We start from the raw sequence: 27,679 nt of genomic DNA on the forward strand, positions 1-27,679 counted from the left end.
GGAACAAGATGTTTATTTGGGCGAGTACGTTGGTGATCCATATTAAACTTACTAAAGCAAGTTACAGAGATGAATTATGCACGAATAGATTGACAGCAGTGCTGCGTTTGTTTTACACGTTTCTTCGTCTTAAGTCCTGTCTGTAACGCGCCTTAGCGAGTTTAACAAGGAAGCGACCAAAAACACGGGCCTATATATACGCACCCTTGGCGGCGTGGTTCTTCTCGATGGCCTTCTGCTTGACGATGATGCGGTGCGCCTCCCTGGCCGCCTCGTCGAGCATGTCGACGGGCACGCGGGACACGGTCGGCGAACTCGGGTCCAACGGGAACGAAATTCGGGGGCGCCACAGAGGACGCCCTCCGGGAGCCCGCTGGGCCGGCGCGGAAGGCACGAGGAGCATCACCGCGGCAGCGAGCACGGGGAGCAGGTGGCTGCAACGAAGACGTCTCGTTACATCCGGCAAGACCATCGTATAATCAGAGAAAACGAGAGAGAGAGGGAGAGAGAGAGGTAGGGAGGTTATAGCTGCACGGAAGCCCAGGTAGCGGAAAAAGATTGTCGTCGCCCAGAGAGTAGTAGCACGAGGCTACGGCTTCCGCCTTGGCGAATTTCCGCCCACAACTGGGGTCGAACTAAAAGAAGAAGAAAATAACGTTCTTAAGAGAGAATTCTTTGTAAGAGAACCTTCAAGTCAGTCCTGATGCGGGACATGTTATCAGAGAAGGCGAACGGCCAATGGCAAAGAGTACTTCCGAATGAAATGGTTTGAGAATTTGTTCCTTGCGCCGAATTGACAAATCATATTTTTAATCATATACAGTATATATGCTGTTTGTTGTTGGCTGAACAGGTTCGCTAATAATATCTTCACCGTTGGGATTGGTTTGAATTTCCTATTGCGAACAATTCTAGCGTAATAACGTTTTGTGAATGCGAGCGCTGCGGCCGTCCAGAATTCGCAAAGCTTATAGTTCGTAAGTGATATCTTCCCGCCAATGATATCATCAGCGTCAGGATTGCCTGGAATTTGCTCTTACGAACAGCATTAACATAAGGGCTTTTTGTGAATGCGAGCCACGTGATATGGGCCACGATTCGCAAAAAATTCTTTGCACGAACATTGCACTGCATCACAGGGACATTTACAGAGATCAAATTAATTATATAGCAACCGCATAGTACAGTCTTCTGCATCTACTGCGTGATGCTAGACGCATTTAAGAGGGCAAGAAATACGTTAAACCAAAAACGGGTTTACTCGCAGGCCGAACAGACCAGTTGGCTGAATTCCTACGCTCGATAATCCGTAAACCCCGCACGAAGCCATCGTCTCTCAGCAGTATGCAATTGCTCGGGAGATTTTGTCACTTCGTTCCGAATGCGCTTGCACTGCTCCGGACACAACCACATCGGACAATGGCCGATTATCGAAGCACGTCGCGAAAACCACTGGTTGTCCACCGCCTTCGTCCGGCGCATAGAGGACAGACAAACAGTTTGTGGTCAAGCAGTGAGCAAGAATGCGAGACTCGGGAGGGGGGAGGGGGGGGGGTGCGTAGGCGGGCGGGTCCACATGTAGGGCTGCTCAAACGGTGATGCTGCAACCACGCGGGGGAGCCTATGACTCTCTTGTATTCGCATGGGCGTCGCCTAGTGGCTAGCAGTAAATATCGAAGAGATAAGCGCTGCACCAGGGCAGACTGCGTTGGCTGCGTGGGAAGGTGCGCGGTCTCGAACAGCTGCGTCTTAGCAGACTGTAGCCGAGTACCGCGACGCATGCAGGGAGAAAATGGGACGCGTACGACCAGCGTATCGTTTGTTCTGGCGCTGGCCGCTCGACGTAACGATGTGAGCTAACCAGCGCACCGGTATGACTGACAGTCTACCCTAGAAGTTTGCGTTTGTACATGAGTTTGATGTTTATTGGCACAGTGGCATATCAGGCCGTACGTTACATTATCTGTTGGGGTCATTCCCCATTCGATAATTTAACGCTGGTTGCGATGACATGTGATTCGACGAGCAGTGGGTGCTTCAGCCAGAATGAATGCACTCGTAATGTTGTTGAGTTGTGCCGTAGGTCTACCGTAGAATCCTTCACACGAACACATTTAGACTGCTTATAGACCACTTGTATATATAAAACAGCTCCGTATTTTGGGTATAACTCCGCTCCCTTATCGTCCCCTAAATATGATATATATTTATAGGCTCCCGAACTCCCTTTTTCGACTGAATATGTTCTGCCGGTCGCCGATGTGAAAGCAACATTACCGTGATGTTCATTCGTCAGCAGAACTTGAACACGTGACGTCACGGGCTGCAATCGATCGGCGCTGGCAGCGCGCCCTAATCGCTGATTGTTGTCACGGGGACTCGAGCACCACTGGGGTCCTCGAACTCGATTTTTGCCTTGATTTTTACCACACAAGTGAGGTCGCCATCATTAACTCGTCTTCCGCGGTCAGTTCTAGCCAATAACTATGACAAGGTTCTAGAACACGGAACCTACGGCAAATTTCGCAACTTATATGATTGAAGGGCTCCGTCATATCATGGTTCTAGGTAGGCCTGGTACAGACAAGGTGTGGCCTTCAACACTGTACTTTGTACATGTTGTAAATAAACTTGACTTGACTTGACTTGACTTGACATGCAGCGTGCCCTGTGAATTTCAATAAGGCGCGGGAAGTTGCAAACGCGTAACTATTTCTGTTACTTCGCTATCTTACTAGCGGGTGACATATCCTGTACGGTAAATTAACCGTGTGTGAGTGAAGATAAGGCGGTATACTATAGCTCCCGCCGACAAGATGGGAACGCGCAAGACTGCGTAGTTGTTCACTGAGGTATTCGCCTTGGCTTCCTCAAATATTTACGCAAGACCTCGCCGTATGAACGCCGCAGGCTATACGTTTAGGAATTCCTTTCTCCGAACGCTTTGAATCCTAGAAGCTCTATGGGAATCCGGCGCTCGATCACTATTGTACAAGGTCGGTCCATGGCATTGACTCATATGGGTGCCGGACTCGGGAGAGTGACGTCATTATCGTCTGCCTCCAGGTACCAACATCGACTCCCGGATGCGCATTAAGCGTTTTACTTTAACGCGCTCCGTTTAGCGTCTTTGTGGCGCACTTTCGTTTTTCTTTCTTTCTTTTCTTGTTGATTCAGTCCACGCGAGACAAACCCTGCTTCGTCTCCTCTGCAAACTCCGAGCGTGCGCATAGCGTATATGGGAACTGTACGACTTCTCAGTCGTCCTCTACCGTCTGATGGTCATTCAGTGTTCGTTCTTTGGAAGTGTACGGCCGAGTTTTCTTTAGTGCGACGTGTAGGCCAGCCGTCCAGACGGAAACGACGCGTTACGGGGCCGCACGCTGGCGCGTGCGAGCAATTTTTTTCCCTCTGCTCGAGCAAACAATTAGATTGGCGCAGCCGTCAAAGAAGAATTCTGTCAGGGACCGCGGCGACCTTGGAGCGAGCGTGCTTCGCCTTCCGCCTCCGTTTGGTTGGAAAAAGGAAAGGCGGCCCCGCGTCTATGCCGCCGCTTTCTGCGTCTTCTGGCCCGTCGTTGTTGGCGGCTAATTAGTGGCCGATGGCGCTGCGCTGCTGAGCGCGAGATGGCGGGTTCGATTCCCAGTGGCGGCGGCGGCAGCATTCCCATGAAGCCAGAAATGCAAAACCGCTCGCGCGCGCCGAGCGTTCTTGTGCAAGGTAAAGGCACACCCCGTGTTGTCGATTTTAATGAGACACTGAGGAGTAACAGTGAATTAGTTTCGAGCACGGTGGTGGTGGTTTAGACTTACAAAAGGTGTGCTTTAAAAACTCTATTTTCGTTTATTAATTTCCAGGTGGTACATTGACTGTTAAGAGATAAAATAAAAATATAAGCCCCCCCCCCCCCTCCCCGCTTTAATTTCACACTGAAATTCCAGGGTCGTCACATCACTGCGACGTCAGGGATTTCAAAGAATGTTTTCGTATTTGGGCTGTTGTGGCTGAGTGAATGCTCTCAAGACTTGCTAAGTTAAATCTTTTGGCTCTATATTAGAATACCGTTGAGCTATTTTTTACCGATGAAAAATTTACTACGTTAGAGCCAGCGCCGTCAAAATCCGTGACGTCACTAGGAGCTGGTGCTCGGGAACATGAAGGCGACTTCACCACCCGTCCTTCAATTTCTTTTTTTCTTTTTTTTGCGTCTTTTTTGACTTACCATGCCTACTTTGATTATAGCGCTGGCTCAGTTATGACGTAGAAGGGTGATTTATTAAGACAGACGACGAATTTCTACTTCTTACGTGTCCCTTTTGTCCTTGAGCGCTCCACTATGGCGTCTCTAATGTACATTGTCTCGCTTTGTGCGACATTTGAAATGCTCGTAAGAAGACTTAGCGAGAACTCCTAAAATATAGGTTCCTATCCGCACCATGGAATTGTACAGCAGGCGAAAAAAAATTCGTTGCCCCACACTCTGCGTTCCAGCTTGTGTTAGCAGTTGACCGACAGTCCACGGTAACCATTGACTATGGTTTAAGTATCAATGCTCTGGGCCCTTGAAATGTCAGTTGCTCCAGCTCGATCAGACAAACGACAAATGCTCATACGAAGACATTTGCATTTGCTGTCGTCGTACTGCGCACCGCCCACTGGAGAGCCTAGATTTAAAGATCACTGTACTATACCAACTTCAAGGAGCGAGATTGCGAGGGAAGCGAGACTGATGTTGCATAGTGGAAGGACGCGGATTGGTTTTGACGACGAGGGCTTTCTTAGCGGGTACCTGAGTAGTCCAAGTATGCGTGTTCTTTCTTTTTTTTTTGTACTCATCTCCCTCATATGAATGCGGCCGCTGCGGGGGGTATAGTCGTACCCTCGAACTTGCGCTTAGCAGCGGAATGCCATAGCTCTGCCCGTCCTCACCGTCGCGGGTGCCAAAAGGTCACGACGCGAAGCCACCTATCATTAATGGCGTAGTCCTCAGTTTCCGCACCAAGGTCGCGGTTGGAAGGGCGTTCGCTAAGCTCATATTGCATCTGCGTAGGGTACCCAGGCCGGCTGCCGCGTAATTGAATTCGTCGTGCGTATCTCGGCCTGGGGCAACGTGGCCGGCTCTGCGGTCGGGCTGCAACAGGGACGCGCGCCGCAATACACACGCTCAGCACGCGGAGACGACATTGTGGACACACACCTTGCGCTCAGCGTGCAACGTGGCATGAGAATTGAGCAGGCCAGCGCGCACGGCACGGCATGTTATACAGTGAAACCTGTTGCAAGGTGGAGTCGCCGTATGCGTGCCGACGAAGAAAATGAGACCGTCAGGTCTGGCCTGCCTCTTCCGCTCGGACTACTCGCGAAGCGCGAAAGAAGAGGAGGGATTGGAATAGGATCGTTGCATTACCCCGACTAAGTTGGTGGTGGTGGTAACAACTTTATTGAGATTCTGCTCAGTTATGATTTGACAGGCCCGAGTCCTAGGATGGCCCCTCACGAGGAGCGACCCTTTGGGCCCAGGCAACGAGGGCTTTTTTTGTAGTTTTTTGATCCGGCGTTCTGAGCAGCTCCTCCCACGTCTGTTGTGAGGGAGCTGGCAGGAGCGACCTGGGCGGGGGTAAGCCCTCGCACCCCCCGACTAGGTTTGAGTAGTGCTGCTGACGAAGCTGTTCGGCGTTCATTTCGAGGACGCATTGTCGCGTGCTGACGCTAGCGTACTCGAGACGCCGTGCAATCCGCGCTGAAACTGTTCGAACCGTTTCTTTACTCGGCTGCCATTTCACGGAAGGTGTCAAGGCGGATGTCGGCTCGTAAAAAAGGCCGCCGAAAACTAAGGTAAAACGGCGTCAAAGGTGGCACGAAGGTGCGGGTGTACCACTGGCGCGAGGCAAGCTGACCTCGCTCTGCACTCGAATTCAGCCCGTTCGTTTCCCTGACAGTGAGGTGAAATTTGAAGAGCGCGCGAATGCGCCAACAAATGGCGGTTTTGTCTCCCGCGTTGTCAGATTGACCAGTGTAGTTTTCGTATTGACAGCGCTGTGCTGAAAGCTGAAGAGTCCAACGGAGGCCCTTGATCACGTAAGAATACACAGACGGTTGTTTGGAGCTTTGTCGCAGTCACGGATGTACGCGTGCCCACGGAGGGTGCCTCCGGCAGTGATGAACGCGCAACCTCGAATAACCGGCAATGACCTTTCGAACCCGGGGATGCGGCCGTTCGCGCTTTCCTGGTGCCACGGAGTTCTTATAATACCGGAACTGTAGTGCGCGGCATAAAATTGTGTTTAATGACTGCGTCGTGGGTGCGAGGCCCTGCAGGGGACCATAAAACATAGGAGCGTCGAGCTGACGCAGTCAATGCCTTCCTGTGGCCTGAAGCATTAAGCAACAGCTATCCATTTCCGGTGCCCAGAGACTCCTGAACGCTGTGACTTATTTGCCTCGTTTCGCGAATGCGTGTTCGCTGGAGAGATGGCTGAAGTTTGTGCGTACAAGCTACAGTAAATATAAAATCAAAGCCCTCAACGGATGAAAGTCACGACTGCTGCCTTGACGGCCCGTCGCCGATGGAAGTCGCCAAATCAATTTAAAGCGCGCACGCTACAAGCTACATATTGGCGATCTTATGACAGTACGCGTTGTCGCGTCAAAAAGAACAGGAAGAAGGCTCGCAAGGAATGTGCAAGTCTGGAAGTGTGGGCGGTTTTGATTCATATCTTACTTTAGCGCCAGCCATGGACCGAAATATCAGGAAGAGATCACAAGCGTCGCTCGTCGTGGTTTCTTCAGCTCTGCTATGGACCATCAATTTTTTTTCGCATAATTAACCTTTTGTGCGCTGGCAGAGATGTGTACAGCATAGTATGTAAAGACCGTATAAACAAAGCTGCGTATAGTCGAGAGCAAAGGACAATTATGTAGATTAAATTAGGGCCGCGCATAACGGTTACTGAACTTTTTTTCTTTCGCTCTGGAACAAAGTAGGCTAAATATGGAACGCAATGCCGCGTGGAGGCCAGCAAATACTGCGACGCACGCCAGACTATAGTTACTGAGCTTCTTCACGTCGCGTCGATAGAAAAAGGCGTGAACACGATGGGCGTATACGCGCCGTGTGTCTCACTCGCTGAGAAACCACGTAACCGCTGAGCCCTGCCGAGCAAAATGTATATGTACCGGAATGAAGACTACGTGAACCCGAGGAGAATTTGATTGCACGGTAGCGCTGCACTGGACATGATCATGTAGCCGATTTAGTGAGAGACCCACAACGTGACGACGCTATGACTAACCGCAACGGATTCCCAAACTTCGATCACCTTCAAATTTGATCTCTTTTTTTATAAACCAAACCTCTTTCCCGCTATTATCGATCCCTGTATTAATTAGTATGTACACTACGCACGCAATGTTGCGCAAAACGTTGAGCAAGAGTGAAATGAAGGCAGCGAAGCACGCGTACGGGTTACAAAACAGAAGCGAGAAGCAGTGCGTCTCGGAAGAACTGAGCCACTCACCCTGGAACAGACGACATGTCGGAGGAATTCGCGTAGACGGGCGGTGAATAGGCGTCTGTAAGATCCCGGGCGGGTCCCGTCAATGCCAGGATGGTCTGGCGGCGTTCTCGGCTGTTGTTGCTGCTGCTGCTGCTGCTACCGCTGGGGCGTCGAATACGCGCCCTCGGCGAGTCAAGGGCGCTGAGGAACCGACGGTCAAGGCCTGCCCGGCGCGCGCACCTCCCGCGCAAGCAAAGTGCTCGTTGTCGCCCCCGTCGATGCACCGGCGGACTGCTGCTGCTGCTGCGTCTCCTTCGGCCGCCGGACCCTCGGCGTGCCTGCGTTTTAAGTGGACAACCGCGCGCACGTGGCCAAGACAATCCGGTATAGTGACGGTCGGCGGCGGTGAAGGTGACGGTCGCCGATATTGACGCCTTCGCCGCGCTGACCGCGGACTTGTGCCAGGCGCCCTCTGGCAGCCCTTCGGCACGTCTTCGACGTCAGGGTTTGGGAAACACCTTCTTCCTCCCCCCTCTCGTTCGAAACGGCGGCGGGTATACTACGCACTAATGCGCTATACTATACAACCGCTCATTAGGCTTAGTGTATGCGAGCTGCCGCTCTCCGGTCGGGGTCGAAGACGCTTGACCCGACCGCGCGCGACCCCATTGCGTAGGATGACCAGACGTACATCCGCTTGCGTACTTCAGGAGCGACCCGGCCGCTTCGCGCTAATTCGTCTGCCAGATGTGTACGCGACGTCGAAGACGTTACTCTCTCTCCTACTCCTCCTCCTCTTGCTCTTCTCGCCTTGCTTTTCCCCTCCGATCGAACCGAACGTTCCCTTACAGCGCAATTTCTTTTCTTTTCTTCTTGTTGCTCTTGCGTCACGAAAAGGACTTTGGCTGATAGTTTAACGTTTCGCGAGGCGCGTTCCTTTCTCTCTCGTTATGGCTGTTTGCCTTCCTTCGGACGGTCGTTACGGAAGTTCAAGGACGGAGGTGGCGGAAGGCGGAATGCGCTTTCATTCAGGTCTGTAGGTCACCGAGTAGAGTGGGTTAAGCTAGAAGAAATAGTTTTCCTTCTCTATTATTTTTTTTTTGTCTTTTCATTGCATTTGTCCGCACCGACATTACTATGCAGCTGCAGGTTACGTAACTGCCCGCTTTGGATCGAGAACTTTCGCTGACAGCCACTCAGTGCTTCGCCAAATGGGATGTCGCGGTGATTTTTTTTCTTGTTTTATATTTTTAATATTTTGTTACTGTCCCATTGATCTTCTAGTCTCGGTATAGTTTTTATTGAGCGCCTTTCGTAATCTTTCGAGTGCGCTAGAAATCTCCAAATCGCCGCTCCCCCTACCTTCTTTCTTGCGAGCTGCCTGCGCTTGGACTTAGTCGACTTTTTCCTTCGTCATGTTCATGTAACGCGTATCACGTGACAGCATCAATGCCTTGTAACCATCTCGCATCGCTTTTCCTGTTGCCGATTCGCAAAGCGTCGACACTGTGCCAGTTCATATGTTAGCTTCCCTCCATTCATTTTCTCAGTTGAGCTTCGCATTATACCTTAAATGGTTACATTGCGGACTGCGCAACACATGTGCTTGTTAACTTGGTTAAAAACTGCCAGCTGCTGGACTACACAGCTGCAGTGTTACAGAGCACACTCAAGGCTACTGTGTCTTCAGACACCCGGCCTCTTTCTGAAGAAACTCTCCTGCGTGCATGGGAAGATGCCGAGAATTGGCTACATGCATAGCGAAAAACCGTCCTTAGGATTTTTTGGCGCGAAGCTGGTCTGTACAAGCACCGTTGATCTGCCGATGCAATGTCACTGACTCATTACTATGAGCTGTGCTTTTTGAAACTATACGATACTTGTATAGTTCGTGTCTACAGACGCCTTAATGTAGTTGCATGTACACATGTACTGTGCGTATACAAGTAGTGTGTTTTGTGTGTGTGTGTGTGTGTGTGTGTGTGTGTGTGTGTGTGTGTGTGTGTGTGTGTGTGTGTGTGTGTGTGTGTGTGTGTGTGTGTGTGTGTGTGTGTGTGTGTGTGTGTGTGTGTGTGTGTGTGTGTGTGTGTGTGTGCGCGCATAGGGTGCGTCACCTTGCGCTGCTTGTCAGAAATTCTGATCATATACCGCGTCCGACAGCAGGCGTTCATCTCGTTGTATTATTCGATCACTTTACCTCCCCCTCCCCTCTCTCCCCAGCGTAGGGTAGCAAACCGGATCTTCCCCTCTGGTTAACCTCCCTGCCTTTCCCCTTTCCTCTCTCTCTCTCTCTCTCCGCATCCTCTTTACTTTCCTGTCTTATTGCCTTCCCGTTTACCCCTGTGTGGAGCAGCAGGCTAGAGACACGCCCTTTCCATTCTCCACCCTTTCATTCTCCGCCCTTTCAATCCTTCATTAAATTCTTTTCTCGTTTTCCACGCAGCGATAAGACGACCGTCCTTACAAGCAGGTATTAGGACGCGGCGTTTACTAGCGGCAGCTCAATAAACTATAGTCGGTGACAACCTGAGAATTACAAACAACAGCCGAGTTAACTGCAGTCTGCCCACAGCTTAACGACTTTGCTTTGCTAATGCAAATGCTAGGATAATTGGAAAATAGAAGCTACTTGTTTCAAGCTACGACGTTGCCTTTAGCTGAGTCTTGAGACCAGAATCATCCATAGAATTCGCCCTAGAGAGTCAGATTTCATGCTGAAATCAGAGACGCAAAGACCGATCTAGAGATAGGCTAGAAATGGAGATATAGAGTACAAATGTGGGATACTGGAAATCTTCCGAGCGGCTATATTCGAGGGTGCATGTATTAATTAGCTGCCCGTCTGAGAGGCATTTGCCGACAAAGAGACTGCCGTTCCGATGCGATATAGTGAGAGTCCGCTACCTCACGATTTTCAAATAAGAATTTAGTTGGAAGCAGTTAGCGCTCCTCTGTTGTTCCTGTCTTCTTTTCTTCCTCGTCTCTTTTGGGCTGTTTTTTTTTCTTATACCGATCTGTACGCTGAAAACGGTTGCTTTAAACACATGGCTGCGTTTGACGTCAGGTAAACAAGCGAACTTAATTGGCTGGCGCACGCAAATTGTGTTTGGGATGGACAGCGTTTACATATAACCTTATAATGCTTAGGTTGTCGCCGACTGTAGCTCTTCTCTAGGAGTAGGTTTCATTGCCAGGACGGGAGAAGCAGAAGTAGTGTGCGAGCACATACCTTGTGCCAAGTGGGCAGACATGAGACTCCGAGATCCTCTCCGGAAGCAACTCGTCAGCCGCCGAGCGCTCGCCGGATATTCGCACTTGATGGCCTTCCTGTAAGCAGAGTGGGAAGCGAGTTCGTAAGTCACCCTGTAAAGTGATTGCGTTTCATACCACGAAATGAACGGCACATTGCTTAAAACAACAAAAGGACGAGAATTCGTGGTATTAAAAAAAAAAGGCAGGCGTGAGAAATCACGAAGACATGTGAAAAGCAGACGCCGTAGCTTTAGCACAAACACTGTAGCGCGACAGGCCTCAAGGAACCTAAGGTGAACCCCGATCGTGGCAACCAAGCCGATTTGAATGAGAAGAGAAAGTACGGACTTACTAATTTCAGCTGTCTCTAAAAGACAACAAGCGTAATAGCTTTTTCACCTCGAGTACTCTGCCTGAACATAACCAACGCAAGGAAGAAAATTCTTGGTTAGTTGCTTAGCTTGCAAATTAACGAAGGGGGCCTTTGCACGCTTATGGAACGTAATAAAGAAATAACGTGAATAATTTTTACCACGTCTAGGCGCTCTAGAAAATTCTATTATTTGAAAAAGGAGGGCGCATGCGGCTCATATTTACGCTGTTTCCACCGGAAACGAAAGATTATTCAACCTTTTCCGTAGAGGTCCTTGGTTCCGCTCTGGTATTCAGAGCAAATAGCCGGCACGAGATTAGCAGGACCCCGTCCGTGCCCGAAGAAAGTGAATACGTGCGTACGCGTCCAGCTTGCGCGTAACCTTGGACAACAAAATCAAGAAAAGAAGGAAGGAAAAAAAAAAGAGGGAGGGCGAGATACGTCTACTGACAAGCGAGCACCGCCCGCCAAATCACAGGTTTTTTCTTTTTTTTTCTCTCTCCGAACGCCCCTCGGGCGACGGTCACGTCTGTAAACAACGGCGACAGGCGAGTTTCTTTCATGTATGTTATTTTTTTGTTTCTTTAGCAACCAACGACACCGGACAACACGTCCTCTGTAAAGCGGCTCTAGGAAAACACGGCTAATAAATTTCACGTGTCGCGGCTCTCAGCGTGCCGAGCTCAGCCTTCCAAGTGAACGGGTGCACCAGCAATTTCTTTAGCGAAAACACAGCTTCCACAGGAAAGCCCGGCTGTATAAAGTCTGGCGAGGTAAACACTCAGCGTGGAGCGCAGGAGGTACCCGGAGCTCAAGCATATACGCCGCGCATCGCATCTTGCACCCCATCTCACGCTTTGTAACAACAAAAACGCACGCTTCGAAAGACGACGCGTTTGCGCAGCGTAAAAGACGAGGACTGAAGGAAGAACACAACACAGGCGCTTCCTTCAGTCCTCGTCTTTTGAGCCGTGCAAACATGTCGCTACTGAATCACCAACTCGCCCAACCTTCCACATTATCAAGTCATACTTCGAAAGCCGCAGGAGATCCAACGTAGCCGGCGAGCGTTAATCGGCAGCGAACTATCCCAGCTCCGACCCGTTGCCAGGCGATGGCTAAAACTAAAGCAACGGCTCTTCGAACTAAGTTGATATTTTACCTGTGATTTTTCCCCTCCGGGAAACTTTCATCATTACAATGCGAACGGAGACTTCTTAAAGCGGGTATACATGGAGATGAAATCCGCACTATAGGAGGAAATCTAACCTGCCACGTCTCGGCCGGATGAGCACCGGAGCCGAGGGTGCACCGTGAGCGCCGATCAGAGCTGCCTGCGTTTGGACGTCGCTGCTGGAAAACGCACCGAATGAGACTGTAGCTCAGAGTGCCTCCCGTTATGTTCTTTGGCCTCGTATATCGCGTCTCGTAGGGTCTCGTGCACTGTTTCTCACGATTGAGCTGGACGGGCGGAGGTCATTGCACCCGCTATTTTGAAGCCGAGCGCCACTTCCTATGTGCCTGCACACGATCGATGATTTGATAATGACTCGGAAGGAGAGTGGGAGTCGATAGTAGCGATGCTGGAAGCGGGCGACGGCTTCGCGGTTGTTGATGCACGCTGACTGAGGGTTCGGGCGGTAGTGGGGCAAAGGTCAGCCACTTCATTCATTCGTTCGTTCGTTCGTTCGTTCGTTCGTTCGTTCGTTCGTTCGTTCGTTCGTTCGTTCGTTCGCACACATTCTCCGAGGAGTTTCGGGAGTAGAGAAACATGAATCCCGGGAGATCTGCGTAACCTTAGGCAGCTAGTATGGGCAGTGAACAGGTGCTTGCGCCGCACTACCTTCTTTTTACACCTTGTTGCTTGCTTAGGACTACATTGTGCACCGTAGTATGCCAAAGGCTGTGCTACGTTCCTCCTCAACGTTCACTTAGGTAAGTCAAGGTCCTCGATATTGGGGAGATGAAGCGGTCGGAAGTTACGGGCACAAGAACAGGCACTGTCGGCTCCGAGTGCGAAGCAGTTCGGTGTCAAAGCCACCGTATATAGAAGCACTCAGTCTGTGCGTGTCTGCTTGCGTTTGCATGTATGCATGTGCGGGTTTTTTTTTTCTTTTTTTTCTTTATTTCTTTTTCTGACAGCGCGTGCTTTTCACGCTATAGCCCTCGATGGTCGCAAGTGAAGTGAATCATCACGGCAGCTTTCATAGCGTGAAAAAACGTAGAATGAGGCCGGAAAGCCAAATATTGAGGGCGGTAACCTGGAAATTGACAGTGACGTGGAAAGCCGGTTGGCTGTCACCGTAACAGTCTATGGAGCGCAGCCAACACCTGAACATAAATCAGCAGTGCAGCAGAATGGAACAGAAGGGGAGGAAGAATGACAGAGGTATTGATTGGATTAGCACGAGTGCGTGCAGATGACAGCTCAGCTTGCAAAGCTGGCTCATCAAGAGCTTAAACTAGCTCAATGTGTCCTTTTCGTGCTGAACCTTTCCAACGTGTATATGGTTGAACTCTTTTGTTGCTTGGCACAATACCTGTCGCAGTGGAACAGAAGGCACCACTATACGATAAAGAAATTACAAATACGGCCCCTTTTATAACCAAGCTTTCCTTAAGTACTCTTCCGGGTTTGCTTGGCGGTTGTTAACGCATGAATCACGCCGAGGAACGTGTCCGCATGAAAGTGTTTACGGACAACGTTGTGGCAGAAATCCGAGTGGTGGCGATACGAGACCACCAGATATGCCGAAAAAGCGGAAAGCGAAAAAAAAAAAAAACCAAAGGAACGTCGGCGCGATGCAGCAAACTATGCCAGACACCAGCATAAAGGCAACAACGTCCGTGCAAACGCCTTGCAAGCTTCGCGTTCTCGCGGTTCCAATACAGGCGTCAGACCTGCGCATTTTTTTTTTCCTTTCTTACTGCGGACGTGACTCGAGAGAAATACCTGATTGCGCTCGAGATTGGCTGTTAGCTTCGGTACGCGTCAAATGTTTTTGAAACAGCAGGTATGCAGTGGTGAGCAGTCTACTCTACGCTAGACCGCCTCGGTATACCACAGCACCGCGATAGAGAATTCAGGGCGTTTCAATAATCAAATTTACGTATTCAAATGCCGAGTTCGCCGCACACTTGAAAGTGTAGTTCTTACGTGTGGTATGGAAGTGTGCTAAACACGTAAGAATTGTCTTTTTTTTAATTCTAAATTTGTTTTTTTCTGGTGAAATCGACTCACGTGGCTGCACAGCTCAGGCTGCTTATAGTCAAGGAAGAGCGGTATCCGCTAATATGCTTGCAGGTTACACCTGTATGGCGGATATAAGCGTTCGTACAGGCGAACGTCGTGTTGTACACCACGGTTACTTAGTATGCTGCCGATGCCGGACGAGTCTAAAGGAGCAAGCAGAGATGTATCGCGGTTCCTTTTTCCTCGTATTTCTCTCGTGTCTTTTTTTTATTTTTCAAGTTGCTCCGACTTCTATTCTGATCGATAACCCACGATACAGTGTCTTCTCCTTTGCCGCTACTTTCTCTTCGAAATCGGGAAGCGAAAAGCGAGCACAAAGAAGTAAAAGTGAGAAACTACGCTAATGTGTCAAGTGCTAAACGATCGTTCCCGTAACATGAAAGCCATCCTCGGACTCGACCTCGCTCAAGCCTTTGATAACATTTCCCATGCAGCTATCCTTGACCAGGTCTCCAACCTCCACCTGGGAGAGCGAGCCTACAATTACATCCGTGACTTTCTCTCCAATCGCACGGCTACCCTCTCGGCCGGGGATTTACGATCAGACAAGCTTTCTCTTGGCAGCAAAGGCACCCCGCAAGGTTCAGTTATCTCTCCCATGCTCTTTAACTTAGTCATGATTGGCCTTGCCAAGCACCTACAGCAAGTCGACAATATCAACCATACCATCTACGCCGACGACATCACCATCTGGTCGTACCGAGGCAGTGATGGTCAAGTGGAATCAGCCCTCCAAACGGCGATTGACACGGTTGAAGCCTATCTCCAAGGGACCGGACTGCGCTGTTCGCCGGCTAAATCGGAGCTTCTGTTATACAAGCCCATTCAGCGGGGTCGCCCTCCCAAACACCAATCTGATCACCGACCCTGTGACGCCATCACCCTACGCCTTCAAGATGGCAGTCCTATCCCACACGTCCCTAGTATCCGGGTTCTCGGTCTCACCATCTCTACCAACGGCTCCAACGCCTTGGCTCTCAACAAGATCTGTGCCCAATCGCAAAACACCCTACGACTTCTTAAACGTATATCTAACCGTCGAGGAGGACTCAAAGAAGAAAGCCTTCTACGACTCGTCCAATCGTTTGTCATATGCCACGTTACGTACGTTGCTGCGTACCTCAACTGGTACCGGGCTGAGCAAAACAAGCTTGACACCCTCATACGAGGGGTCTACAAGCAAGCACTTGGGCTCCCGCATTGCACCAGCACTGAACTCTTCAACCAACTGGGAGTTCACAACAACCTTACCGAACTCATTGAAGCCCAACAACGCTCCCAGCTTGAACGGCTCACACTTACTGAAACGGGGCGCTTTATTCTGTCCACGCTTGGCTTCACCTACCATCAGCAACAGGGCCCCAAACAACCGATCCCGACCGACATACGTAGCTGGATCTACATAGACCCTATCCCTAGAAATATGCACCCTGAATACAACAGGGCCCGGCGCCAAGCTCGGGCCGGAGCTATCATAAAAGCCCTTGCCCACGTACCTGGCGTCACATTTGTTGATGCAGCCCAATACTCCCATGGCACACGATTTGTGGCCGTCGCCACACGCGATGGAGCCCTACGCCACGCCTGCAGCGTCACTACCCCCACTTCCGAGACGGCTGAAGAAGTGGCCATCGCCCTGGCCACTTTAGATCCCACCTGTCACACCATAGTGTGTGACTCTCGCTCAGCCGTTACTAACTTCAGCAAAGGCCGTATTTCTCCCCAAGCTCTTCGCATCCTCTGCCAGGCACCACACTCTAAAGACAGCATAATCTCCCTAACATGGATCCCGGCCCATGCGGGCCCTGTCCACCCACACCTCCCCAATCTCAACGAGGTCACCCACTCCATTGCGCGAGGTCTAGTCAACCGCGCCGGAGTCACTGGAGATGAGTTGGACACCAGGGAAAGTCTGACAACTTATAATGATCTCGTTAAGGCATTTCACCTCAGTCGCCGAATCTTCCCCCCGCCTCACCCAAAGTTCAGCCGGGCGCAGGCTACCACCCTGCGTCTACTACAAACAAACACGTACCCTTCACCCGCCCGCCTCCACCTTATATTTCCGGCCGTCTACACTACCCCCAACTGCCGGTGCTGTGGAATTCACCCGGCTACGCTTCCGCATATGCTATGGGAGTGCCCAGCACAGTACACCCAGACTAACACCACGACTCTCTCGTCGAGGTTGCATGAGGCTCTGCGGAGCTCCGCCCTCGACGACCAAACCTGGGCGACCCAGCACGCCCGCGATGCGGCGGCGAGGCAAGCCCTCGACGTCCCTTCGTGGGAGGCTTAGGCCCGGCCATCATAAAGTGCTGGTTCTAGAATAAAAGTTTGTTCCTCCTCCTCCTCCACGCTAATGTGTGCCGGTTGAGACATGGCCTCCGAGACTGCACTGGCTGGTGAAATCTCGGAGGCCATGGTTGAGACTTAAATACTGCACTAGTGGAGAAAAAAAAGACGCGAAGTGAGTCAGAGAGAAAGCACGACGACACAGCCGAAAAAAAAAGTAAGGAATTCTAAACAAAAAAAAAATTTTTTTCCAAGCTACAGCGCTGTCGGTCAAGTGGTGTGAAATCGAGCCGCTGTGTTCCATCCGTGCTTTCAAACTGTCATCATTCCTTGGAGCCAGTGTCGATAACTTAGCGAGAAATTCGCTAAATTTAGCAAGCTTTACACTTTTAGACATCCAGCGACGTTTCGTTGGTGATCCTTTCAGTGAAGCAAACGGCCGATGAATGTTCCTGGTGAAAGCCCTCGGTGGATTTTGGCGTTTAGTATTGCGCCCCTCCTTTGATCCCGAAAGGGATGCATGTGTCTCCATCTGTCACTACTTCTAAAGAAGTACCGCAGAGAACGCTAACGGCTCATTTGAGCGTATCAAAACTGCTTTTTCTGGGCAAAGCACAATCTCGAGACCCGATGCAATTTTCGAAATTTATTTTTCTCTTCACACCTTCCGACCATTGACTCGCCATCGCAGTAGGAAATTTACAACTACAATTTAAAGCCGATAAAGAGGACGCCTACGAGCAATTTAAACATATATAAGAACAAAATTCCGAGCAAGTAATCATTATCAGCACTTCGCCACTTTTTTTTTGCTAAAAACAGAATTTTGTTGCCGCGACCTGGCGACTTCGCCGAAAAATTACATTGACAACGCTGGGTCGAACACCGGCATGGAAAAAAAAAAGAAAAGACAAGGGGGGGGGGGGGGGAAGCCTTATCCGCACTACTGCTGCGAGGTAATCAACCCTATACCGCGAAACGCTCTTTTACTGCGTGCCATATTACGTGTCCCCGTCTCGAATCGATACAACGGGCAATCTTTTCTTTCTTTTTCTTCTCCCGCCGGGGTACAGTGCAACGACAGGCGGGTGGTATACATAAAGCTTCAGCCCATTAACGACTGACCACCGTTGTGTTACACGTTGCGCAAGCACACATCGGCTCCCCGCGTAGAAGAAGCGAGCGAAGGCCGGTGTTCGGTGGCAGAGGAGGAGGGCGGTGCGAGGGAGAGAGATCGTATAGTTTCACTTTCTCTCCTCGCCCGCATTAGCCGCGTTCCCTCACTCCAGCTCTCTCTCTCTATCTCTCTCTCTCTCTCCGTCCGGCGCCCCGCGAGGCTCCATTCGCGTTCTCGCTTTATTTGAACGTCGCCGCCGCGTTCGCCTTGAAACAGAGAGGGAAATCTATAGCAGGCCGTGCTTCACGCGTCTTGTCGTGAGGCAATTAGCCGAGGCGTGTCGCGGCATACTGCGATCGCCGTTGTGTACCGCGGCGCTACTATTACACCGGGGGAGAGAGAGGCGAGGGATCAAGTGCAGCGAGAGTTAGGCACCCTACTGCACCGCCGGTGTGTGTCTGCGTGTGTGTGTGTGTGTGTGTGTGTGTGTATGTGTGTGTGTGTGTGTGTGTGTCTGTGCTGCCCTTTCTTCTATTTCCTCCTCTTCCTCTTCTTTCCCTGCTAAACCTGTGCGAAAGCAGAACGCAGAGCCTGAAACTGGATGTCGAATCGATTTTCTTGCTTTAGAACGCGTTGCGTGTTCCCTTTCTTTCTTGCTTTCCCCTCTTCGATTCCCACCGCTGATTGACCCAGAATGGCGTCCTTGAATCGCGCTGTGCGATAACAGCCGCCTGTCGATGCGGAGAAAAAAAAAACAGCCTCGGCGCCGGTTCTTAGCGCTGCATGCAGCAGTTGCCGGCGATGACTATTGACGACGACAACAAACCGCCGCCGCGAAGGGGACTTCGCCGCACACCACGCCTCCGGGAGAATGAATTTTTTTTTTCTACTTCTTTTTCTCTTTTTTTTTTTTTTTTTGGCGTCAATTACGCACTGCCTCTCTTGAAGCGGTGAATCGCACCGAAAGTTAGATCTCGGGCCAGCTAACCACCACTTGGTGCGTTATCAAATCAAATCAAATGAAAAGGTTTCATTTCCATGCGTCGTTTAGATATAGAGGAGCTGCAAAAAAAAAAAGGGGGGGGGGAAACGCTGACCCAGGAAAAAGCGACAGCCCCGCCCCCCTCCTGCCTCTTTTTTTTTTTTCCTTCAGCAGCCGGAGAAGCGAATGCAAATGGTCTCAGACAGTTCTTACAAATGCGCTCATCTAAGACGAATGGGAAATGAAATATTATGCGCTTAATAAAATTAATGAACGAATGAATTAATTAATTAATAATTAATTAATTAATAAACGTGGGAAGACGAATCTATGACGCAACACGCAGTGGTGGTTTACGTGTATCCCGTCCTATTTTTTTGATCAACATCTATTAATCGCATAACATATCTCACTATAGTAAACCGATTCACCCAACTATGACTCCCGACTGGCTAACCAAGTTTCGAGGTGGGAAAAGCAAGGATTTGCAATGCTCATTTTCGTGCGTAATAACATATGGCGTCCGCACGTGGTCTGCAGTATAACGCGACAGCCTGAATGTATAAAAAAACATTAGGCAAGTGAGGGTGTTTGTTATTCTTGGCCCATCTGGTAACTTAACATAATATGTTGTCAGGTTTCGATCGCCAGGCTTAAACTACATGTATTGTAAAGATCGAATCCGGTATTTCAGTAATAACTGTCCGCACGTTCCAGTTCTTCAGTCCCAGAATGTTTTCAGGAAGGAGTTCCTCCTATTTAATTATTTGATGTATCCTCAGGTCAGTACAGTCAGTGACGAGCAGAAATTAACCATCACACCGCCATTAGGTAAATGCCGGTGTGATACCGGTTCGTTGCTCTAGCCACTATACCGGTTACCAATATCAGATAAAGTCAAGTTTCACCAGGTTAACAGAGCTAATAGCTTAACAGAGCTAATAGCTTAACATGAGCTAATGACCAAATCTTGCACGCTGTAGTTTTTCAGTCAGAAAATACATTCAGGAATGATTTTTCGGCATTGAACTGTTTGATATAGGTCGAGAGCCTCTGCAGCGAAATGACATATATGTATAACGAAATGACATGTATGACGAAGGAATAATTCTGTCCCGCTCCTACTATGAGTCACCAACGAAGTACAACGAAGTCACCTGTATAACGAATTATCCCTGAGGCCTCAAGCACTTCGCTATAATGGCGTTCGACTGTACGATTAGGCAGTGACATTTAGAGAGTACCAGCAAATAACCATCACGCCAAACTGTAGATAAAGAAACTAAAGAAAGGCTCCATATCTTTGTTGTTCAGCTTACACTTTACCAACGACCCCTGATGAACGTGTGGCATCGAGAAGCGGATGGCACAATCCTGTGTCCCTTAGCATCCTTAAAACAAGCGGCGAAATTGATTAGCATGTCTATCAGACTCTTGCGCGATGTGTTGGGGGATAATGAATATACCGTGCACTTGTGTTTGAGAAGCGCCAGCATTTCGCTGCGGGACGCCATGACGTTCACGTCGAGAGACCTACGCGCACACCGAACGCGCGACGGCAACGGCACAGAAAGGAAAAAAATGAGACAAGAAGTTACGTTAAAATGATCGCCGAATCAGCACTTGGCCTGGAGTTATTGCCGTACAGATTGCCTTTCACAGCATCCCGTCAGTCGTCCATTTCTTAAATTCCACACACAGACACACACAAAAAGAAAGCTTTTCAGATTGATCGAGAGTCGCAAACTCCAACGTTCTTTTTTGTTTGTTTGTTCTTTTTCTCCCTAGCACGATCGCATCTCTCCACCTTGAGTTTCCAGCTCACAGCGTAATTACAAACAGCACGAACAGCACCGACCACGACGATTCCATCACCAGATTCTAGAACTCCGAAAGTTGGCCAAACTTCCACCTCCATCTTCAAAAGTTGATCCCCCACCCGCCTCGTCAATCTTTAATCATTCATCATGCAGCGGGGCTGTGACCATTAACAAAAGAAATAGAGGGCTTGTTATTCTCAGCGAAGCTCGTTTCTGCAGAATAACAAAACGCGTGCGCAATAAAGGCCGCAAAATACGGTACAAAAATACCTAGGTGAACGAGCTGCTGCACGGAACTAAGCGATACTACAGAGTGACGTGCCCACCGCGCCAGCGAAAACACGAGCAGTCAACGCGCGCCCGCTCGCATGTCGTTCCCGTGCTTCGCAATGTGATTCCGCGGGTGACCACGACAGATAAAGCGCGTGACGTTATATAGGTGCATTTATATAGAGCCGCGGGTTGGTGCGGAAACGTGAGGGGGCACCTCCTAGATAGATAACAGGGCAGTGGCCGCGGACACAGTCTCTCCGGATAAGGGAGACACTGTCAATTATGGACGCACGCTCGGGCTGTCTACGCGGGAACACCGATTCCGATTGGAGGAGGGGGGAGAAGGTCGAGAAAAAGGGGAGGGGGGAATGGAGGTTTTCTGCTTGGTCCTGGCTGTATGGGAGGCGAAGTGTATAGGCTCTTGTTTGTTCTGTAGTGCTAGTGAAAGCGAGAGGGGGGGGGGGGGGGGAGGGTCATGCTGCTCGACGGAGCCGTGATGACCGTCCGCGCGGCAACGGACCCGTCGGACGAGTGATTTGCGGCCCGCTCTGCCGAAAAGTGCGGGTGGCTCCGAATTTGGAGCAACTGGAAGAAAGCCCGCCTTCGTCTTTTAGACTGTCGCAATCAATTGGGAGAAAGAAAGAAAAGAAAGGCGAGCGCTGTGTCGGTAGAGATTATTCGGACCGTGTGCGCAGATAATGAGCGGTAGCGCTTAAATGATACAGAGTTGTTGCGTCGTGGAGCACGAAGCCGCTGCGATCGAATTGCTCCGTGCTTCAAGCGGATTATCGGAGACGAAGGTGCGGTGGCACGCTGCGAAGCCACGTAAGCCTCGCCCACTCGGAACCGTGGGAGGATAAATTTTTTTGAAAGCAGCCGCGAAGGCCGCCCGTCGATGATCCGGCTGCCTTTCGTGGTTTGTTCTGATTGCCGAAAGGACGTTCTGGGTCATGTCCCTTTCATTCCCCAGATTCCGATGTATCGGCGTACTGATATCGGGTGTATATTTTTTTCTTGATTGTTTTTTACGCACACTTTATTTTTCCTCGTTTATTTCAGCGACTTTCACCGAGAGACGTTCGGGGTCATGTTACTTTCATTCCGTGGATTCCGATACGTGTAAAGTCGACGTGGTGGTATCGGTGTCCCCTTTTGCCTTCATTCTTTTTTTTTTTTTCTTTCAGTGACACATTTACTCAATATCGAGCACCGACGGAGCTTTCTTTTCCCGTCGTCGTTTGGCCGCAACGATGGACTGTTTTTGAGGGGCTTTCCCTTAATTTATCCATTCTTTTCTTCTTCTTCTTCTTGGATGCCACTATTACGACACGGTGGGAAGCGGTGGCCTCCATGCGCGCTGTGCAATCCGCAAGCTGCTGCTTCGTACAGATTTGCGAAAGTGCATTCCGGTGTTGCGAACGCTTCCCCCCGGCACTTTGCCAAGCGTGAGAATTAGGCCTGGAAGAAGCTCGGATGGCGGTCCCCTGCTATACCAGGTGCTGCGCATCAGGTATGGACTTCGCTCCCGGCAACGCCATTGCGCAACTTCACTTAGAAACAGATTTGAATTCTTGGCTACCGCGTCCAGCCGTCGTGTGTGTATAGGTGTTATACTGGAATACGGTTAACTCGGGGATCGGGCCGGATAAGCTGACGTCACCTGCTTCCTCCCGCGTTCCATTCTACTTCCAAATTGGGCCAAGGCTTTATACGCGATTGGATATCGTGAAAAAAAAAAAGAAAAAGCAAAAGCTAGTTAAACCCACTGAAAGATTAGGCGAGTGAAAAATAAACAAACGGATAGCAGACCACATGATGTTAAACCTAACGGCTGGGTTAAAAGGAAGAGTTAGCGAAGTTAAAGTTAACCGACACATGCACGCTGCCAGTAATGTTAACCTAGGTCACACGTGACAAAGAGTGATAGAGAGAGAGAAAGAAAAATTCTGCAAAACAGAATGCCTTCCTAGCGATGTTTGGGACGAGGTAACGGCCGAAGAATAATGCCTCGAAGAAGTCAATAATTCCTTAGCTTTCTGAATTCATAAACGAATCTCGACTCCGCGGAGCATAAAATAGACAAGCTAGCAGTCATGTGAGAGGCGCTTATCTGGTGCCACTAGCTTGAGGCCTCTAATCAGAGGCTGGCAGTAGTTTTGAAATAAATAAATAATTACGATACAGCGCACAGAGTTTTATGCGTACGCGGTGCATTGTGATGGTAACACCTATGCCTCAAGTCGGTGAAAGAAAATTTCCAAGCTACCACGATAAATTATTAGAAAGCCTGGATTTTAAGCTCGTGGGTCAACTGCATAAAAAACTAGTCCGTCTTGCTGCCTCATCTAATCACGTTGCCTAAAATAAATGGCGTCGAAAGTTTGTCAAAAATCTTCTCTATGTGTTTACTGAGCAGGGTAACTATGCACAAGTTTCTACGTGTGTTCATTGGCTCAATAAGATTGAAAGGCGGGCTAGTTGGTTTGACTTCATTGTCGAAAGTTTTGCGCACACTTAACGAAGACAACAAGAAAAGGACGCAAAGACCAGCGCAGTCTTTGTGTCCTTTTCTTGTTGTCTTAATTCGTTCAGTGTGCGCAAAACTTTCCACAATGAATTCATTTGATCTTTCTTTTTTTCGTGTCGTATGCCAAGTTCGAGCGCTGTGTTCGAGTCTGAGCATATAATGCCTCGTTTATGGGCGCGTCCCTTGCGTCAGTGACCGCCACTGCTTCGTAGTTAATTCGGATCATAAGCCCTGCTCAGTCGTCGATGATGTCGAGCGGGAAGTCAGCGTTAGACATTGTTCACTTCAAGATGAAACGACAACGGAGCACGCTACACTTTCTCCAACAATAGGTTCGTCTGGGACGACCTCGTTCCTTAATTATTTAAATGTGGCTGTTTTGAGTGCAAATACCGTTATACCATTATTAGGCACGCCGTAGTGGGTGACTACGGATTCATTTTTACCACCTGATGATTTTCACCGTGCACCTTCACCGCTACAGCTAATGGTCTATAGCGCGGAGGACAACATCATTCCTGTCGGTATCTATCTATCTATCTATCTATCTATCTATCTATCTATCTATCTATCTATCTATCTATCTATCTATCTATCTATCTATCTATCTATCTATCTATCTATCTATTCATTTTGCGCGGACGGTTTCAGCGGGGGCAGGCATGTGTCATAGTGTGTCCTTCCATGGAAGGACACACTTTCAAGGAGGTAGTGCTGCAGCAAGCTACCTCCTTGAAACTCTTAGCGAATTATTACTCCTGTCAGATATGCACGTCACCAAAGGCTATCGGTAAAGGTCGTAACACCGTGTTTCAGTGCCTGGGCCGAGTCAGGGGGGTATCTCTGGCAAGAAGCGGCGTCTACATGATCGTGACAATTAAGCGTCGCGTCGGATCACACTTCTAGCGCGTCACATTCATTCGAACGGCTGCAAAGCGCTAGGAAGGCGATTCGAATTCATGCGACCGGAGAGAGTAGTTCGAGACGGGGCGAGTCGTCTCGCGCGGTCCATCTAATCGCTGTCATATCGCATTGAGGGATAAAGAGATTGCTGCTGCCGTGTGCTCTCCTATAGGCGCCGGATACCAACGCTGTCGCATAGTGATTACCGCCATGCGCTAAAAAAAATGTGGCGAGCTAATGTCTCGTTCATGTAAACGTTGCTAATGACTGTGCCGACAAAGCGGCCCATGCTACCCACAAAAGAGCCCAACTATGTTTCAGCTGCTTCTCTTTTTTTTTTTTTTTTTCACAACGGATGCAACACGGCACTGGAGCAAACAAGCCCGTCATGTGACCTTCATGCTATGTGTTCGCCTCATCATGCCGATTCATCACTTGCACTCGCGCTCGACTGCTCGTTGCGACCGAACTCGTTACCTGGCCTCCCCGATAAGAAGCAACTCTGCTCTGTCGCTTGCGCCTGAGGGCGTTGCATTTACGAGCGGTTACTTATCCTCGAGTGCAATGGCCGGCAGCGCTGACTGCAACGCCGGTTTGTGGCCCGAAGAAACAATGGAACACCCACTGTGTGTGACTGCGCTTCCCTTGAAGAGCAACGACCGGCCCTTCTCACCCACCCCTGCCATCTGGATCAAAGACTTTTCTCTGAGAGCAAGATACCGCAGCAGAGGTAAGTCATCAGAGTACTTCTGTGGTTTTTTATGAAGGCCAGCAAACCTGAGTGATCGCCGCGTGAGGCAGTGATAAATGTTCCGGTTCGGCCTCATCTCTAGCACACCTGAACACCGTGTTATCTATCTATCTATCTATCTATCTATCTATCTATCTATCTATCTATCTATCTATCTATCTATCTATCTATCTATCTATCTATCTATCTATCTATCTATCTATCTATCTATCTATCTATCTATCTATCTATCTATCTATCAGCGACGTTATCATCCTCGAAGTGCCAAGTTTTATTCAATTTGCACGTGTTTCAGCGGGGGCAGGTAAATATGATGTGAGCATTAGTCCCACCCGATTTTTTTTTTTTCGCCTATCATCCAACGCTGCAAATCAGTCCTTTGTGGCAACGACTGCTGGTTCCTTATTATATGGTAGTCCCGGAAACGGGGTGCCGCTAGAGCCGGCTACGAAAAAGCGGGATAGGAATGAAATCGGAACGGAATCGTCGTATCGCCTCCCGCCCCGATTGCTCTCCGTCGGCACGTTGGTCCTGTCACGAGCACCAAAGCTGACGTCAGTACACTTACCACGCGCCACGAATAACAAGGTCACCTTGACGGAGGTGTGTACCTTTAACGCAAGCGCAATCAGCTATCAATCACGTTAAGGCAAGCGACCGGTTCTCTTGTTTTGGATTGTTATAAGATCGCAGCCCTCCTGGAACGCGCGAGCAGCTACGGATCGTACGTAATTCTCGATCGAGCTAAAATGAACTTCTGAAAGCGGTGGCTAACGAGCCGCAGTCAAGCCAAAACGCACTGACCATGCCCAGGACCATGGTCCTGCGTCGTATGTGATGTTGGAAGCGCATAGAATAATGCCGAAACGCAAGCGAAAATTTACACAAATGAGCTTGGAAGGTGGTTTCCCTTCACATAAGAAAAAAACGAACTTGGATCTCATTTCTATTTACAGCGCTTCTCCCCCTTCTCTCTCGCTTCCGTACCACTCCGGCGTCAGAGGAATCTGGTCACATTAAGTGCACTGCAGCTTAAATTCACTTAAACATATTTCCACCCTCTTCTAGATAAGGAAATTCTTTGTTTCATGTCTGCGCACCCGACTAATGTAAGCGCACAGTTGCGGCGTGGGCTCCCATTATAGGCGTCCTATATTCGTGGTTCTACATTCATGTATTAGTGGATAGATGATGTATATATGCATCCCGCCTTGGAAAAAGTCAGCACGCTCTTTCATTTTCCCCTTTCGACTGAATCTTTCCTTGACAGCGAAAAAAAAATTAGTATTACAAAGAATTTATACAGTATACATTCAGCGTTTGTGCATTGGTATGCTACTCATTTGTTCGCGAAATTTTGTAGATTTTCACTGGGTAATTCGTAAGTACGTGACTTTTTTCTTTTCTTCTGGAAAGTGACAAGGCGTAGGTAGCCTGTGGCGCCTTGCTTCTCGTGCATTGAGCACTCGCAGAACTTTTTTTTTTTACAAAACAAGCAAAATAGTGAAATTAGGAAGAAAAAAAAACGAAAGGTTGTGCGAGAACCATCGACAACGACTGCAAATTTAAGCGAATACAGCCAAACGCTTCGAGAAATCGATTTACTTTATTAAGGAATACTGCGCTCGACGGCGTAAATTTGTTGCAGGTAGAACATTTAGGTAGTGTTCGTCGTTTCATTGCGTAGCGCTGTAGAGAACTGGTTTGTTAACCAGCGCTTCCGTGGTGGTAGTATATATAGACAGACGGCACCTATGCCATTCAGAACTTCCGGAAACTTTTCAAACTTGTATTTAACGCACCTGCCTTTTTTTATATCTTATGTAGTACTCTGAATGGGGTCTTTAAGGTGATTAAGTGAAATGGAGCTCTAACCGTTGTTATTCGACAACCTTTATTATATAGGCAACAGGCATGTATTCCAAACTGTCATTGGATATTATTCGTATAAGAGATTATATATATATATATATATATATACATATAATCAGCCTATTTACGCCCACTGCAGGGCAAAGGACTCTCCCATACTTCTCCAACTAATTGTGGCCATGTTGTCCCTGCAAACTTCTTAATCTCATCCACCCACCTAACTTTCGGCCGCCCCCTGCTACGCTTCCCTTCCCTTGGAATCCAGTCCGTAACCCTCAATGACCATGGATTATCTTCCCTCCTCATTACATGTCCTGCCCATGCCCCCTCCCCCCCATTTCTTTTTCTTGATTTCAACTAAGATGTCATTAACTCGCGTTTGTTCCCTCACCCAATCTGCTCTTTTCTTATCCCTTAATGAATATATATATATATATATATATATATATATATATATATATATATATATATCCCAGCAAATCCCATTGAAGTACATTACCACCCGGTCATATTAAAAACCGGGCAAATTACGTCCGTGTCTGCCGCTTGAATGAGATGCCTCGGCATTCTACAGCAAAACGTGCCCCATAGCTTCCGACCCATTTCCGCGCGCTGTCTACGCACGAACCCTCGTCAGGGCGCTCTGCGCGACGACACGTGACTCCTGGTGGCGTCGTCGTGGTGTAGCAGTAGTCCTTCCCCATCAAACGCTTTCCCACCGGAAGGAAGAGCTCGCGGAACAACTCGCTTGGGTGGAGCGTGGGA

General features: G+C 49.2%; 1 protein-coding gene across 2 annotated transcripts in view; it reads right to left on the minus strand.

Annotated features, from left to right (window-relative positions):
• LOC142557188 (peroxidase-like) overlaps positions 1-27,679 on the minus strand; it is a 131,512-nt gene that overhangs the window by 21,496 nt on the left and 82,337 nt on the right. For both annotated transcript variants that reach the window (XM_075668868.1, XM_075668869.1), the window contains exons 2-4: positions 10,726-10,823; positions 7,518-7,834; positions 205-434 (exon numbers count right to left, since the gene is read on the minus strand). In XM_075668868.1, the coding sequence (XP_075524983.1) occupies positions 205-434; positions 7,518-7,534 (247 nt within the window). In that variant the 5' untranslated portion in view covers positions 7,535-7,834; positions 10,726-10,823. The remainder of the gene's footprint in view (positions 1-204; positions 435-7,517; positions 7,835-10,725; positions 10,824-27,679) is intronic.

The sequence above is a fragment of the Dermacentor variabilis genome, chromosome 9 (genome assembly GCF_050947875.1).
Source record: "Dermacentor variabilis isolate Ectoservices chromosome 9, ASM5094787v1, whole genome shotgun sequence".
NCBI lineage: Eukaryota > Metazoa > Arthropoda > Arachnida > Ixodida > Ixodidae > Dermacentor > Dermacentor variabilis.